General features: G+C 40.5%; 1 protein-coding gene across 1 annotated transcript; it reads left to right on the forward strand.

The window, feature by feature from the left end:
* Positions 1–5,536: 5,536 nt before the first annotated feature.
* LOC131324348 (triacylglycerol lipase SDP1-like) lies at positions 5,537–11,531 on the forward strand. The gene is made up of 3 exons (XM_058356293.1): positions 5,537–8,002; positions 9,148–9,291; positions 10,259–11,531. The coding sequence occupies exons 1-3, from the start codon at positions 6,572–6,574 to the stop codon at positions 11,198–11,200; spliced, it is 2,517 nt and encodes an 838-aa protein (XP_058212276.1). The 5' UTR covers positions 5,537–6,571; the 3' UTR covers positions 11,201–11,531.
* The last annotated feature ends 1,207 nt before the right edge of the window (positions 11,532–12,738 follow it).

Consider the following 12,738-nt stretch of genomic DNA (forward strand, 5'->3'; position numbering starts at 1 on the left):
TCCTCTGCTAAGTGTTTGAAGTCTTTGTCAAGTTGGCTTGCTGTTACCAAAAGATTTCCTTTCTCAGTCTGCAGTTGACCCAATCGGTGTAACAATTCCTTTTCTTCCTGATCAATAGCCACGAGTCTCGACTTCAAAGTCGAAGCATCAGCATGCATATTCGATAACTTCACTATTAGGTTGGAAAGGTTACCAATCAAGTCCTGCTTTTGACTTATTTCCTGCTGGTAATATCGGAAGAGGCTGATGTTGTCACCCAATGATGATGCAAAATTTTCCAGGATGATTTGTTCCCTGAGGGGGAAGACATGCCTTTGTGACAGGGATTCAACACAGGCACTAAAATCTGTGGACTTCACTGTCATTAATTCCTCAAAAGGAAGCTTTAGGAAGTCAAAAAAAATTTGGATTTCTTTCTGGGTCTCTGCACTGAATTGAAGGAAGAAGAAAGAGCTACTGGATTCTGAAACTTCAGTGAGGGATCGAAAGACTTGAGAAGTCAACTCTATCTCCTCCATCAGATGGTCCAGTGAATCACTAGAAGACTTAACATGAGCAGAATCCTCAACACCCACAGGATTTGTTGTCGTTTTGTTCACTGAGCGAGGAGATGTGTTTAGAGCAAGGACCTTTGGAATACTTGCAGGGATCATACCTGCTGGTGATAGGACTTGATTTCCAGAGGGATTACCAGAAGGACTAGAGGCCACATCCTCTGCACCTTGTCCACCTCCTTGGTTAGGACTGGTTTGGGCAATGGGGGCAATCTGAACAAGACCCTCTATTGGTCCTTTCTTTTCCAAATCCTTTTCTATTGGTGCTGATGGAGCCTCCAAATTAGGTACATTTGCCACCCTTGGAGAAGTCATTTCCTCCCTACCGTCGCCCTGTTGATTTAAATCAATTTTCTGAGTTTGTTGAGGATTGGGGTCAACAGTGGTTTTCCGCCATGGTACAGCATTGACCACATCTGTTGCAGGCTGAGTTGTTGTGACAATGGGTTGTCGAATGGATTGTACACCAAGCTCAGCAACATCTGGCATCAGAATCGAGCCCTCACCAACTTGCATAAAAGGACTGTCATCCTGCAGCAAAGGATTTTTTTGGTGTAGCAGTTGTTCCTGTAACTCTGGCAACCAATCAGCCTGACCCAAAGGGTCTGATACTGCTGTATCAAAAGATTCATATTGATCAATTGCCAATTCGGTGTCAATTGTCTCTCCTGCTGAAAAGGAGGATTTCTGGACTTGTGAGGATTTTGAAGAATTTTCCTCTTCTTCCATTTCTTCAAAGGCATCTACAATTTTGGTCCCCTTGCCTTTCTGTAAAAGAAAGAAAATGAGAATAGAAAGGCTTTTGAAAAGAATGAAATCAATAAGGGAAAATAGAAGATGAGAATGTACCCTTGGAGCCAACTCTTTGTCACTCGAGCTTTGTTTCTTGGTGGGCTTTCTTGTTGGTTGCTTTGTGGGGGTAGATACTTCACCAACCTGTCTTTTAGGTCTACCAGTGGAAGGACTTTTAGAAACCTTTTGGCTCACACCTGACGTGATTTTGAGAGTCCGCGTCCGTGGCCTGGTTTCGGAGTCCTTGATCGATTCAGCTTTCCTTTTCCTAGTGTTCCCACTTGGCACAGATGATATGGGAACTGCTCCTGCATGAGGCACAATGGCCTTAGAAGGTTCATCAGGCAGTCGAGCTGTTATCTCTGTCAAGGAAACAATGTCTCAATGATTAGTAGACGCATGACTAATTGAATTGCAAACCAGTGAATAGCTGTGCTTACCAGCATTATCCTGGAGGTATTTGTATTCAGGGTCAAGCCTGTATAAGCAGTCTGAAAGTGGAGCACTGAAATAAAGGGCTCTCATAGTCGACCACCATTCATCAAAAGCAGGCAGGGTCATATTATTGGTCTTGAAGTCAATGAACTGAAAGGCTTTCACACGATGTTGAAAATTGCTGACCATCAAGGATATCATTTGCGAGTCCTTGGCCTTAATCGTTGGCCTGCTCGAGGCCATCTCAGCAATGTTGGGGTGAACGAAAGGCATTGGAATGCCTTGTGCAAGGCCAAATTGTTTGGCACATTGACAAGGAGAATAATTTTCAAAACCACAGTTCCCAAAATGAGTATTATTTTGGGCAAAGCCAACCGGGATAAGTCTTGGAAGAAGGATGCTGGCCCAGAATAACCGTTTGGACTGAGTCATTTTCTCTGCAAGCTGGGGAGAGGCTGGTGGAATACCCTCAAAACATGGCCTTAATCGTTCGAATGCATATTCGAATTTATCGAAGGGACAAAAAACAGGCCAATTCTTTTTGTTATCTTCATAGAAGAAGGTGAAGTACCTTTGAAAGGATGATTCCTCTGTCTGAGTCAGAAAACCTAAGAAGTATTCAGCATAGCTACGGCATGTTTGTAAGGCTTCATCCGATCGAAGAGGATTGTTTAGCTTAGGTTTCAGTTGGGGAAAATATGCATACAACCAAGCTTGGAAAATCCAAAAAGGACCACCACAAGAATCTGCTATCTTCTTGTCAACAAAGGTAAACAAACCCTTATACAGGGATCCTAGAACAAATGGGGCAAGGGTCAATCTTTTTACTTGAGCCATACAGATGGCCAAGTTAAGGTATTCTTTGGTAACCCTAAGCCCAGGAACTGCCATAAGAAATCGGCAAATCCAAAACAAGTAAAATGCAACCTTCTCATGAAAACAGGGTCCAAATGCTTTGGCTTTGAAATGAATCTTAAGCGATTTCGAATAACTAACCCCAGCTGATGGAACAATAAATGGGGGACCATATGGATCAGGAGAAAGTAGGGCATTTACCTCATGGCCTAAGGAAGGGAGGCCGGTCAAATGAGAGATATCCAAAACTGTCGAAGACAATAAGCCACAATGCAGAACTAGGGTATTGGATGATTTGGACCAGAAACAGGCGGCAGCAGCTAAGAGTTCAGGATTCATGTCTAAGGGGAATTGTGAGAGCTCGATTGTCTCACGAATCCCCATTGTCTTCCAATCCTCAAAAAGAAACTTCATCATACGCCTTACCCAGTCTACCCATCCCATTTCGACGGTATAAGGCTAGGAACGAAGGCAGGTGTTCTTATCCCAGCCTGACCATTCCAGCAACGGAAGCTGTAGGAGGAGTGGATCACGTTCCCCCATTGGGTAAACCTCTGGAAAGCCATCTGGAAGAGCTGACGAGAAAACTGGACCCAATATACAGTGAGAACTGACGTTATCGTCAGGAATCAGGACTTGGGTGCTCTGATTAACCCCATTTCGGTACGACTCAGGGAATCGGAAGGAATCCTCCGCCGCTGACTCGGTAGCCGGATCTTCAACTGGATCACTGACAATCTGTAGTTTGGATTTCGGTGCCATTTGAGAGATATTTTAGGGTTTGAAAGTTGTTTCAGAATTTTGTGCGAGAAGAAGCTCGATTCGTGCCCTAAAATTTGAAGTGCTCTGCCTTATATAGGTGGTAAGTTACTAAGAGAAATATTTACCAAAGTTAATATTTAACTCAGGTAAATAGGGGGGCATTGTTTACACCATAATTTAGTATTTAGTTTAATATGATCGATTGGGTCAAAATGTTACACGTGTCAACACGTTTTAGACTAATTAATAAAATGTAATATGAAGCCTGTTAAAGAAAAATCAAGTGGACTGATCGACGATTGATATTCAACTGAACACGTTTCAGAATATGCATCACATACAGATCGTGGGCATGACAGTTAATGCAAGCAGGCAGTTGAAGTAATTACAACGTTGGGAACATGTGAGATCATGGAGAAGTAACCGCCTCGTGCAGATAGTGAAGCAAGAATAGGGAGCATGGAGCCACTTAATTCAAATCGAAGGAGGGAATTCCATATGATTTGAATTTCAAGTCGATGACAGCCTATAAATACAAGAATAGAAGATATTTAGAACCCCCAATCAATCGCCCAAAGGCTTCTACTTTTATCTGTACTTTACATTTCTTGCTCTAGGAGTAGCTTGTAACGTAACTGTCTGTTCGATTGTGTTCTCATAGTCGATTGACTTCTATCTCGAGGAATAATAAAGTTCATTTTGTTGTTCTTGTTCCATTTCCATTCACTTCATTAAGTTTGCTTCCAAAGAAGTCCTGAAATACGGCAAGGAACCAAACTCCACCACCACAAACACCCACATTTCTAGCACTCTCAACAACTCTTAGTCGATTCGTCGACTGTAAGTAAAATAGACAAACAACCCTCCATTCAGGTTTTACAATATGCACATCTCTCTACCACCCTAGGATTGCTCAACATAAATCTAAACCCTCCTAGTTCTAACACCCAAATTCCTGTTACTTCCGCCACCATGGTTATGCTGTCCAAAAACTCTCCCCCTCGAGTGATCTCTTCCTTTTCTCTATAAAATACTCCCTCAATGTCCATTTTTTAGTCTCTCGTTCTATTCAAACCGGATATTAAATTGATTATATTTTATATTGATAATATTTTTTAGGGCAAATTTTCGTAGTCGTCTCTCTAGTTTTACGGTTGTCTCAATTTCGTCCATCTAGTTTCAATTATCTCAATTTCGTCCTTGTAGTTTGTTTTACGTTCCAAATTGGTAAAATCGTTAACACCGTTAATGAAACTAACAGAAAAAAATATGATTAAAAAATTAAGTGCTTCAATTTTCAATCCGGTTGAACCGGTGCGAATATCTTATTTTTCTGATCATTTTATCTTAAATGGTCATAATGGATTTTTGGCTCTAAGGCCTTTCAATGAGCACCCTAAGAGAGCCCTAAAACTAAATAACGAGTCTTCGGGTGCTCGTTGAACATTTTGTTCATTAACAAAATGTTTTTAGCATGTCTTTAAAATGTATTAATTATCAAAACACGTCATGGGTCGTCATTTTCCTTTTTCGAAAAAAAAAGGGAAAATGACGGCCCATGATGTGTTTTGATAATTAATATCCGCTAAGGATATGCTGAGAACATTTGTTAATGCTGAAAATATCTTTGGAGAGTATTAATTATCAAACACGTCCTTAGCTGTCATTTTCCCCAAAAAAAAACCCAAAGCAACTCCGGCCCAAACAGAACTAAGGCCGAAGTGACTGGTTTTGATCCAATAAACAACTGGGCCAACACCCACGTGACCCATTAACCAGAACCTCATGGTATTTGGAAAAAAAAAAAGGAAATATTGATTTCTACACTTTTCCAATTGATGCAAACACTCATTTTTTCGTTTTTCAGTTAGTGAATTTACGAAATAGTTCCTGAAATTTGTAAAAAGTGTATGCATGCAATGCATGAACTATTTCGCAAATTCACCTACTAAAAAACCATAAAAAAGAATGATTTCATCAATTAAGAGAGTGTAAAAATCAATTTTCGAAACGGATCTAAACACTAATACGGAAATGGTTTGGCTTACTACTACTATAGAACCGCGTCAATCCGTGCGCACTGATTTCACGAGCAGAAAACTATAAACGCTGAGAACGTTCAACACCTTTTTCACGTTTGAACAGAGACGGGAGAGAGAGAGAGAGAGACTTTCCTCTCTTCCTCACCTCTATTATTTCATCAGTCAATATCTATCCATCCAAGACAATCGTTACTTATATAGCGGATGTTAACGTAAAGGTCTCGCTTTCTAATCCCATAGCATGCATACTTTCCAAAATCATAATATCTTTTTGCCACCCGTATAAAACAATCCTCATTACCGTATAAAACAATCCTCATTCCATTATTGTTGCTTCAAGCTTTCTACACATCTCACCCTCTTTTTATAATATAAATTAGGTGTCCGATGCAGGTTATGTGCCAACGTATCTCACCTTAATCCGGTCTAAAATCTAACCTAGATTCTGGGTTTTGACTCTCCCTTTTTTCGCCCTGGAAATTTTTTCTAGGATCTCAATTGATAACCCTTGTGGGGTTTGATTCACAAATTTCTCAAATTGGGTTTATAGTAGAGAACCCTTTTGTCTCTTTTAGGAATTTTGGAGGTCAAGATCTCAGAAGAAGTTGGATCCTGCTTGGAATTGGAAATTCGATCTGAGATCAAGAGGTTGGCTTTTTCTTTTCTTTTTTTCCTTCCTCTTTTTGGTGAATAAGAGAGATTTCTTTGATCTTGGTTTTGTGTAACTTAGGCTTCTGATTATTTGGTTTTCCGAGTTAGTAATTATTGAGCTGTTAATTGGTTTCAACTAGTTGATTTTGAAGTGAGAACTCTCAATTCTCCTTGATTTCCATCGGAGTTTGCTAAACCAAACCAAACCAACCCAAAACTGAGCCGAGCCTCGGGTCACAATCGATTTGGGTCGGCTACCTAAATCGTATTTTTCATTGAGCTCTCCCTGACACTGTTTTAGGGCAAAATTCCATTTGGGATAATATTGTGTTTATCTATTGATTTGAGGCCAAAGAAAATCTCTGTTGTACCAAACTCAGTTCTCTCTTCCAGGGAGTGCCTAACTTAAGTTGCTTATTGCATACCCATCATTTTGAGAATTATTGCAATTATTAAGGACCACTATTTTTTGGGTGAGATATGGATATCAGTAAAGAAGTCACTGTTGACTCATTCGCAATTGGACCTTCAACCGTCTTGGGTCGGACAATTGCTTTCAGAATCTTGTTCTCCAAGTCAATTTCACATTTGAGGCATCAAATCTTTTACATGTTGTTGTATCACTTCGGTATTGTTAAGAATTATGTGAAGAACTCTTTGACATCGGTGATCTCGTGGCTTCATCCCCGAAACCCACAAGGGATCCTAGTCATGGTGACAGTTATTGCTTTCTTAATGAATCGATACGCAAATGTAAAACGGAGGGCTGAGATGGCTTATCGGAGGAAATTTTGGAGGAATATGATGAGAAACGCCTTATCCTATGAGGAGTGGGTTCATGCTGCTAAGATGCTTGAGAAAGAGAGCCCCAAAATGAATGAGTCTAACCTTTACGATGTAGAATTGGTTAGGAATAAACTCCAAGAGCTTCGTCACCGTCGCCAAGAGGGTTCTCTGAGAGACATTATATTTTACATGCGAGCTGACCTTGTCAGAAATCTTGGTAATATGTGCAACCCTGAGCTGCACAAGGGTAGGCTTCAAGTGCCCAAACTCATAAAAGAGTATATCGACGAGGTTTCAACTCAGTTGAAAATGGTTTGTAACATCGATTCAGAGGAGCTTCTCTTGGAGGAGAAACTTGCTTTTATGCATGAAACAAGACATGCCTTTGGAAGAACCGCTTTGCTTTTAAGTGGGGGTGCTTCCCTTGGCGCTTTCCACGTGGGTGTGGTGAAAACCTTGGTGGAGCATAAGCTTTTGCCCCGGGTCATTGCAGGGTCTAGTGTTGGATCGATTATGTGCTCTATTGTAGCCACTAGGTCTTGGCCTGAGCTCCAAAGTTTCTTTCAGGATTCTTGGCACTCTTTGCAGTTTTTCGGCCAGATGGGTGGGATTTTCGCTGTTTTTAAAAGGGTTATGACTCGAGGAGCAGTTCATGAGATCAGACAATTGCAGATAATGTTAAGGCATCTAACTAACAATCTTACGTTCCAAGAAGCTTATGACATGACTGGTAGAGTTCTGGGGATTACGGTTTGCTCCCCGAGGAAACATGAGCCGCCCAGATGCCTTAATTATCTAACTTCTCCTCATGTTGTCATATGGAGCGCAGTGACCGCATCGTGCGCCTTTCCTGGCCTTTTTGAAGCTCAGGAACTAATGGCTAAGGATAGAAGCGGTGAAATTGTCCCATATCACCCACCGTTTAATTTGGTTCCAAATGAGGCTTCTGGCTTAGCTGCACGTCGGTGGAGGGATGGTAGCCTGGAGATTGATTTACCCATGATGCAGTTGAAGGAGCTTTTCAATGTCAATCATTTTATAGTGAGTCAGGCAAACCCTCATATTGCACCTCTACTGAGGATGAAGGACGTGGTGAGAGCTTATGGCGGTAACTTCGCTGCCAAGGTGCGTGCTATTTAACTTGAGGAGTTGATTTCTTCTATTTTTATTCATAATGCTCAACATTTTCCTTGAACCTACGGTTGGTGCATTGTACATTCTTGAAGATGCCCCTCATTTTTCTCATTTGTTATATTTTTCTTCTCTACTGTGTTGCCCTAATAGAGGATCAAAAGAACAAGTAAGGATACTAGTGTTGCATGCTTGTTCCCTTTGTTGGCAGTGGATAGCTTTAATGTCTCGCTGGGCTGCAGAACCAATGCAGCTCAAAAAGGAGTTCCGGGATCTTGTCCGATGAGTTCAACTTTGCAATTTTAGAAGTCTAGCTCTGAAATTCTACTCATTTTATTTCTGTTTCCCTATCCTGTCATTGGATATAACTCTTCACTGGTTGCACATGTGAAAATCTGTTGTGAAGTTTCTCCTTCCTCTATTCTTTCTATTCCATGTAGTTAACATTGATAAATTAAATTAAGATTCATAAGCAAACAAATGGATGGCATGTGAAGGATAACTTTATATGGTTATCTAACTTGTCTTGTCTTAGTGTATGCTAGTGTTAGACTGCTAATTGTCCTTTTAAATTAGCTGTCAACCTTATTCAAGGATATGGTGTTGACACAAATTTAATTTAGTAATTTACAAAAAAGAAAAAGAAAAATAAAAAAAAAAAGATGTGTAACATGAGATTTGATGAAATATGCTTTTAGAATAAGAACATGGGTAGGGGAGCTCGTTGGGGTTAAGGTGTGTAAGTGTTCCCCTTAGTGTATGAAAGAAAAAGGAAAAGCATGTGCGCGTGTTTGTGACTATTTGGTGATTTATGTGGATATTGAACATCATTCATTTGATTGGGAGATAGTAGACTGGGCTTATGAACTGAATGTCAAAAGACTCAAAACCACGCCTTGGAGTGCTTGAAATTAAATGTACGTTGTTTATCATTATTTAGACTCTTCTCCAGTGTGTTTTCACATCTGACGCTTACACTGGAGACAAAGTACTTAGCCAATCATGTGGATGTCAAAGAAAGACAAAATTGTGACAAAGAAATCAAGATATGTTGTATATTTCTGATCTTTGCTTTGAAGTCTGTTACTGCTGCATTTCCTATATGGTTAAGTTGTGATTCTTGTTCTCTTTCCATGCAGTTTGCTCATTTAGTTGAAATGGAGGTGAAACACAGATGTAACCAGATATTGGAACTTGGTTTTCCACTAGGGGGCCTTGCCAAGCTTTTTGCTCAAGATTGGGAGGGTGATGTCACTGTTGTAATGCCTGCTACCCTAGCTCAGGTATGTACAAAGAAAGTTCACGATTTTGATAGAATTTTGGTCTGATAATGCTTACGAGAGAGGAGAGAACGATAGGAGAGTGAACTCTGTGTAGAATCATTGTTCATAAAAGGAAAATCTTTATCATTAGAGTTCAATGGCGTCTTTGGCCTGCACTATGGGGCTTTACCTCTGCTATGTGTATACTTTTCCACCCCATGTTCCTCTACCAAAGTCTTGGATTTGCACCTTCATCTTGAGAGAGTAACGTAACAGCCATAAGTGGGAGCAGCACACACGCGCGCTTGTGCTCACAATCACATAGAGCACACTAGAATAACAGTTACACAGATCAGATATGCAGAATTTTGTTGACTATCTGAACCATTCATAAGTCGTAGGCTCGTAGCCCACTGTATAGCATCATCACAGATCTTGAATAACCCAAAAGTTGGGAGTTGCTTTTTATTTTTATTTTTCAGGCAAGTTGCATTTGCTTGTTTAACGCCCAAAGGTGATAACCCAAAGCCATCATACAGAGATTTTAGAATCCATCTACTTGAGGGAAAATGGCAAGTGGTAATGTACCTTTTCAGGCCATTTATATCCAGGCCTCAGGTTCTGAACATTATAAGTTAATACTAACAAATAATCAAGTAGTGATGAGTTGATGAAAGAGGCTCCAAGGGCAATTGGTCCGTCTTTAACCAACAAATGATGTTTAATTTTTTTAGTTTCTCCATCTAATCATTGTTAATTAAATTCTTTTCCTTTTCTAACGTATTGAGTCATGTATTCAATTGTTCAAGGAATTAGTTGAAATCAGGTTTCTGTCAAAATGTCAATCATTACTATTTATTTGCTTTCCAAAGTGTTGATCTTGATGTGTATACGTTTGCATGCCTCTTTGGATAAGGCATTTTTACTATGTCATGTTCAATTAGCTTGTTCTTTGTTTGTTCTTATTCTTTTTTTGGGTCTCTTTCAGTACTGCAAAATCATACAGAACCCATCTCATTTGGAGCTTCAAAAGGCAGCCAACCAAGGAAGGAGATGCACTTGGGAGAAGCTTTCCACCATAAAAGCCAATTGCAGTATAGAGCTTGCTCTGGACGAGTGTGTCGCCATTCTCAACCACATGCGGAGACTGAAAAGGAGCGCTGAGAGAGCTGCTGCTTCATCTCATGCCCTAACAACCACAGTCAGATTTAATGCTTCCAAGAGGATTCCTTCATGGAATTGCATCGCAAGGGAGAACTCAAGCGGGTCCCTCGAGGAAGAAGTCCTTGCGGGGTCCACGGGAGGTCTTACCAGTCGGTACTCTTGGACCCACCACGACGGAAGTGAGAGTGAATCTGAGAGTGTCGACCTACATACTTGGACGAGATCCGGCGGTCCTTTGATGAGGACAACTTCAGCAGATCAGTTCGTCGATTTTGTCCAAAATTTGGACATTGACAGTAAATTCACCAAAGCAAAAATTGGTCCTTCCAATAATACTTCGATTCAAATTACAGGGAAGGAACCGTTGTGTCAGAGTTCAAGGGTAACGACTCCAGATAGAAGCTCAGACTCTGAGTTTGACCAGAGGGATTTCAATAATAGAGTTGCTATGCAAAATTCAAGCATTGTGGTAACTGAAGGTGACTTGTTGCAGCCCGAGAGGACCCATAATGGGATTGTGTTCAATGTTGTGAAGAAGGAAGACTTGACACCAACAAACAGGAGTCATGATTCGGAAAACGATCGGCCATTGGAGATTTCATTTGATGACTTTTCGCAGATTGACTCAGTGGGAAAGGAAATTGATTCAAGTTCAACATCTGATTGTGGTGACAATGAGGTTAACGTAGAAAATTTTGTCGATGAAGCAGGTCGTGGTGGTCAACCCGAGGCAAATTCTGTTTCAGAGGTTGGTGAAAATGAGTAGTGTACAGTTGATGGTTAAAATTTGAGGATGTTATCTAAGTGGTAATTTTGCATGATTCAACTGGGTGGAGTTGATTCAGTGCTGGAGTTAGAATTACAAGTTCCAGCCCATGTGGGAGTGGCACTTGCAAATAAGACAGCCCTACGAAGCTAAGAGCAACTCGAATGGAGATGTAAAATACATCCGAATGGATAGTTATTATAGATGAAAAAAATGGTTAAAAGTTAGTTGTATGTAAAATAAAACTCACCCCTCTCCAATAGTTAGATGTAAAATAGGGATGAATAATTACTTACTTTCCTTCCACCTTATTTTTTCTCAACTTTCTCAACCCAAATTCAAGTACTACTCCATTAAAAAATAATTATAGTATCTGGCAATCGAGTACTTTTAAAAAAAATAATTCCACAAAAAAAAAAAAAATACTTCCATTGAATTAATATATTTTTTTAATTCCGTTCAAAAATAGGAGCAATTTGGACACCAACTCCCATAATTTAGATCGTGCTTGGTTGGTACTGACAATCAGGTCTTGACTAACGAACAAGTAAGCATGGCAAATTGCTTCATCTTGATTGGAATTGATCGAATTTTCCTCTCGCACTACGACTTCCCTCTGTCATAATTGATATATTATTTTTTTTGGAAAGTGTTTGTGGAGAAGGGAGGAATTTTTTGTAGTGTAAAATCATGTTAAAAACACACATTTATAGGTGGGAAAAAAAAAGCCCGTTGCTTTAATTTGATCCGTTGATCAAAAGATCCGTTGGGCAACAGTCGGATCAAAGACCCGTTGCCTACCAAAATCCCAACTTTACTCTCTCTCTCTCTCTCTCTCTCTCTGGTTCTACGAAACTAGACACCCCCCCCCCCCTTCTCTCTCTACGACCCAGAGCTCACCCCTCTAGTTTGATCGTGAATCCCCTAGTAGTAAGGGGAAAGGGACTCGACAAGGGTTTCGGAAGGCTGAATCCGCCGCCGGTTCCCTTATGAAATCAGTGAATCGACGGTGACGACGACAACGATCGAACCCCTCTCTGAGATCAGTTTCCCGCGACCTTTCGGTGTGTTCTTGCGGATTCCGGCATGTTCTTCTAGATTCCGGTGTCTTTCCGACGAAATCAAGTAACTCCGTCCAAAAATCTGGTAGAATTAGTTGGGTTGATGACCTGTCAATTATAGTTGTAGTCAAATGGGGATGAAAATATCCATCTCCTTTTCCATTTGTGCCATTTTAGCACCCGATTTGTGCCATTTTACATCCCCAATGGAGAGTGTTTTTTTTGCATCCGGAATGTATTATAGGTTGTAAGGGTCATCTCCAACGGGAGATGTCAAATCTGATATGGAGCTTGTAACGGTAATATTCACAATGCAACTCGGGTGCTTTCTACCATTCCAAAACCTACGTGGCTTTGAAGGAAAGCCCAAGCTTGCCAACCTTGGCAGCAACCTCCTCCCATGCCAAATTTAAAAAATTGACAGTTAGAATTTTAAAAATGTGCCCGTTTGAATAATATAAATTGACATAAGGGTTG

Source organism: Rhododendron vialii, chromosome 4a, assembly GCF_030253575.1.
Source record: "Rhododendron vialii isolate Sample 1 chromosome 4a, ASM3025357v1".
In the NCBI taxonomy this organism is placed as follows: Eukaryota; Viridiplantae; Streptophyta; class Magnoliopsida; order Ericales; family Ericaceae; genus Rhododendron; species Rhododendron vialii.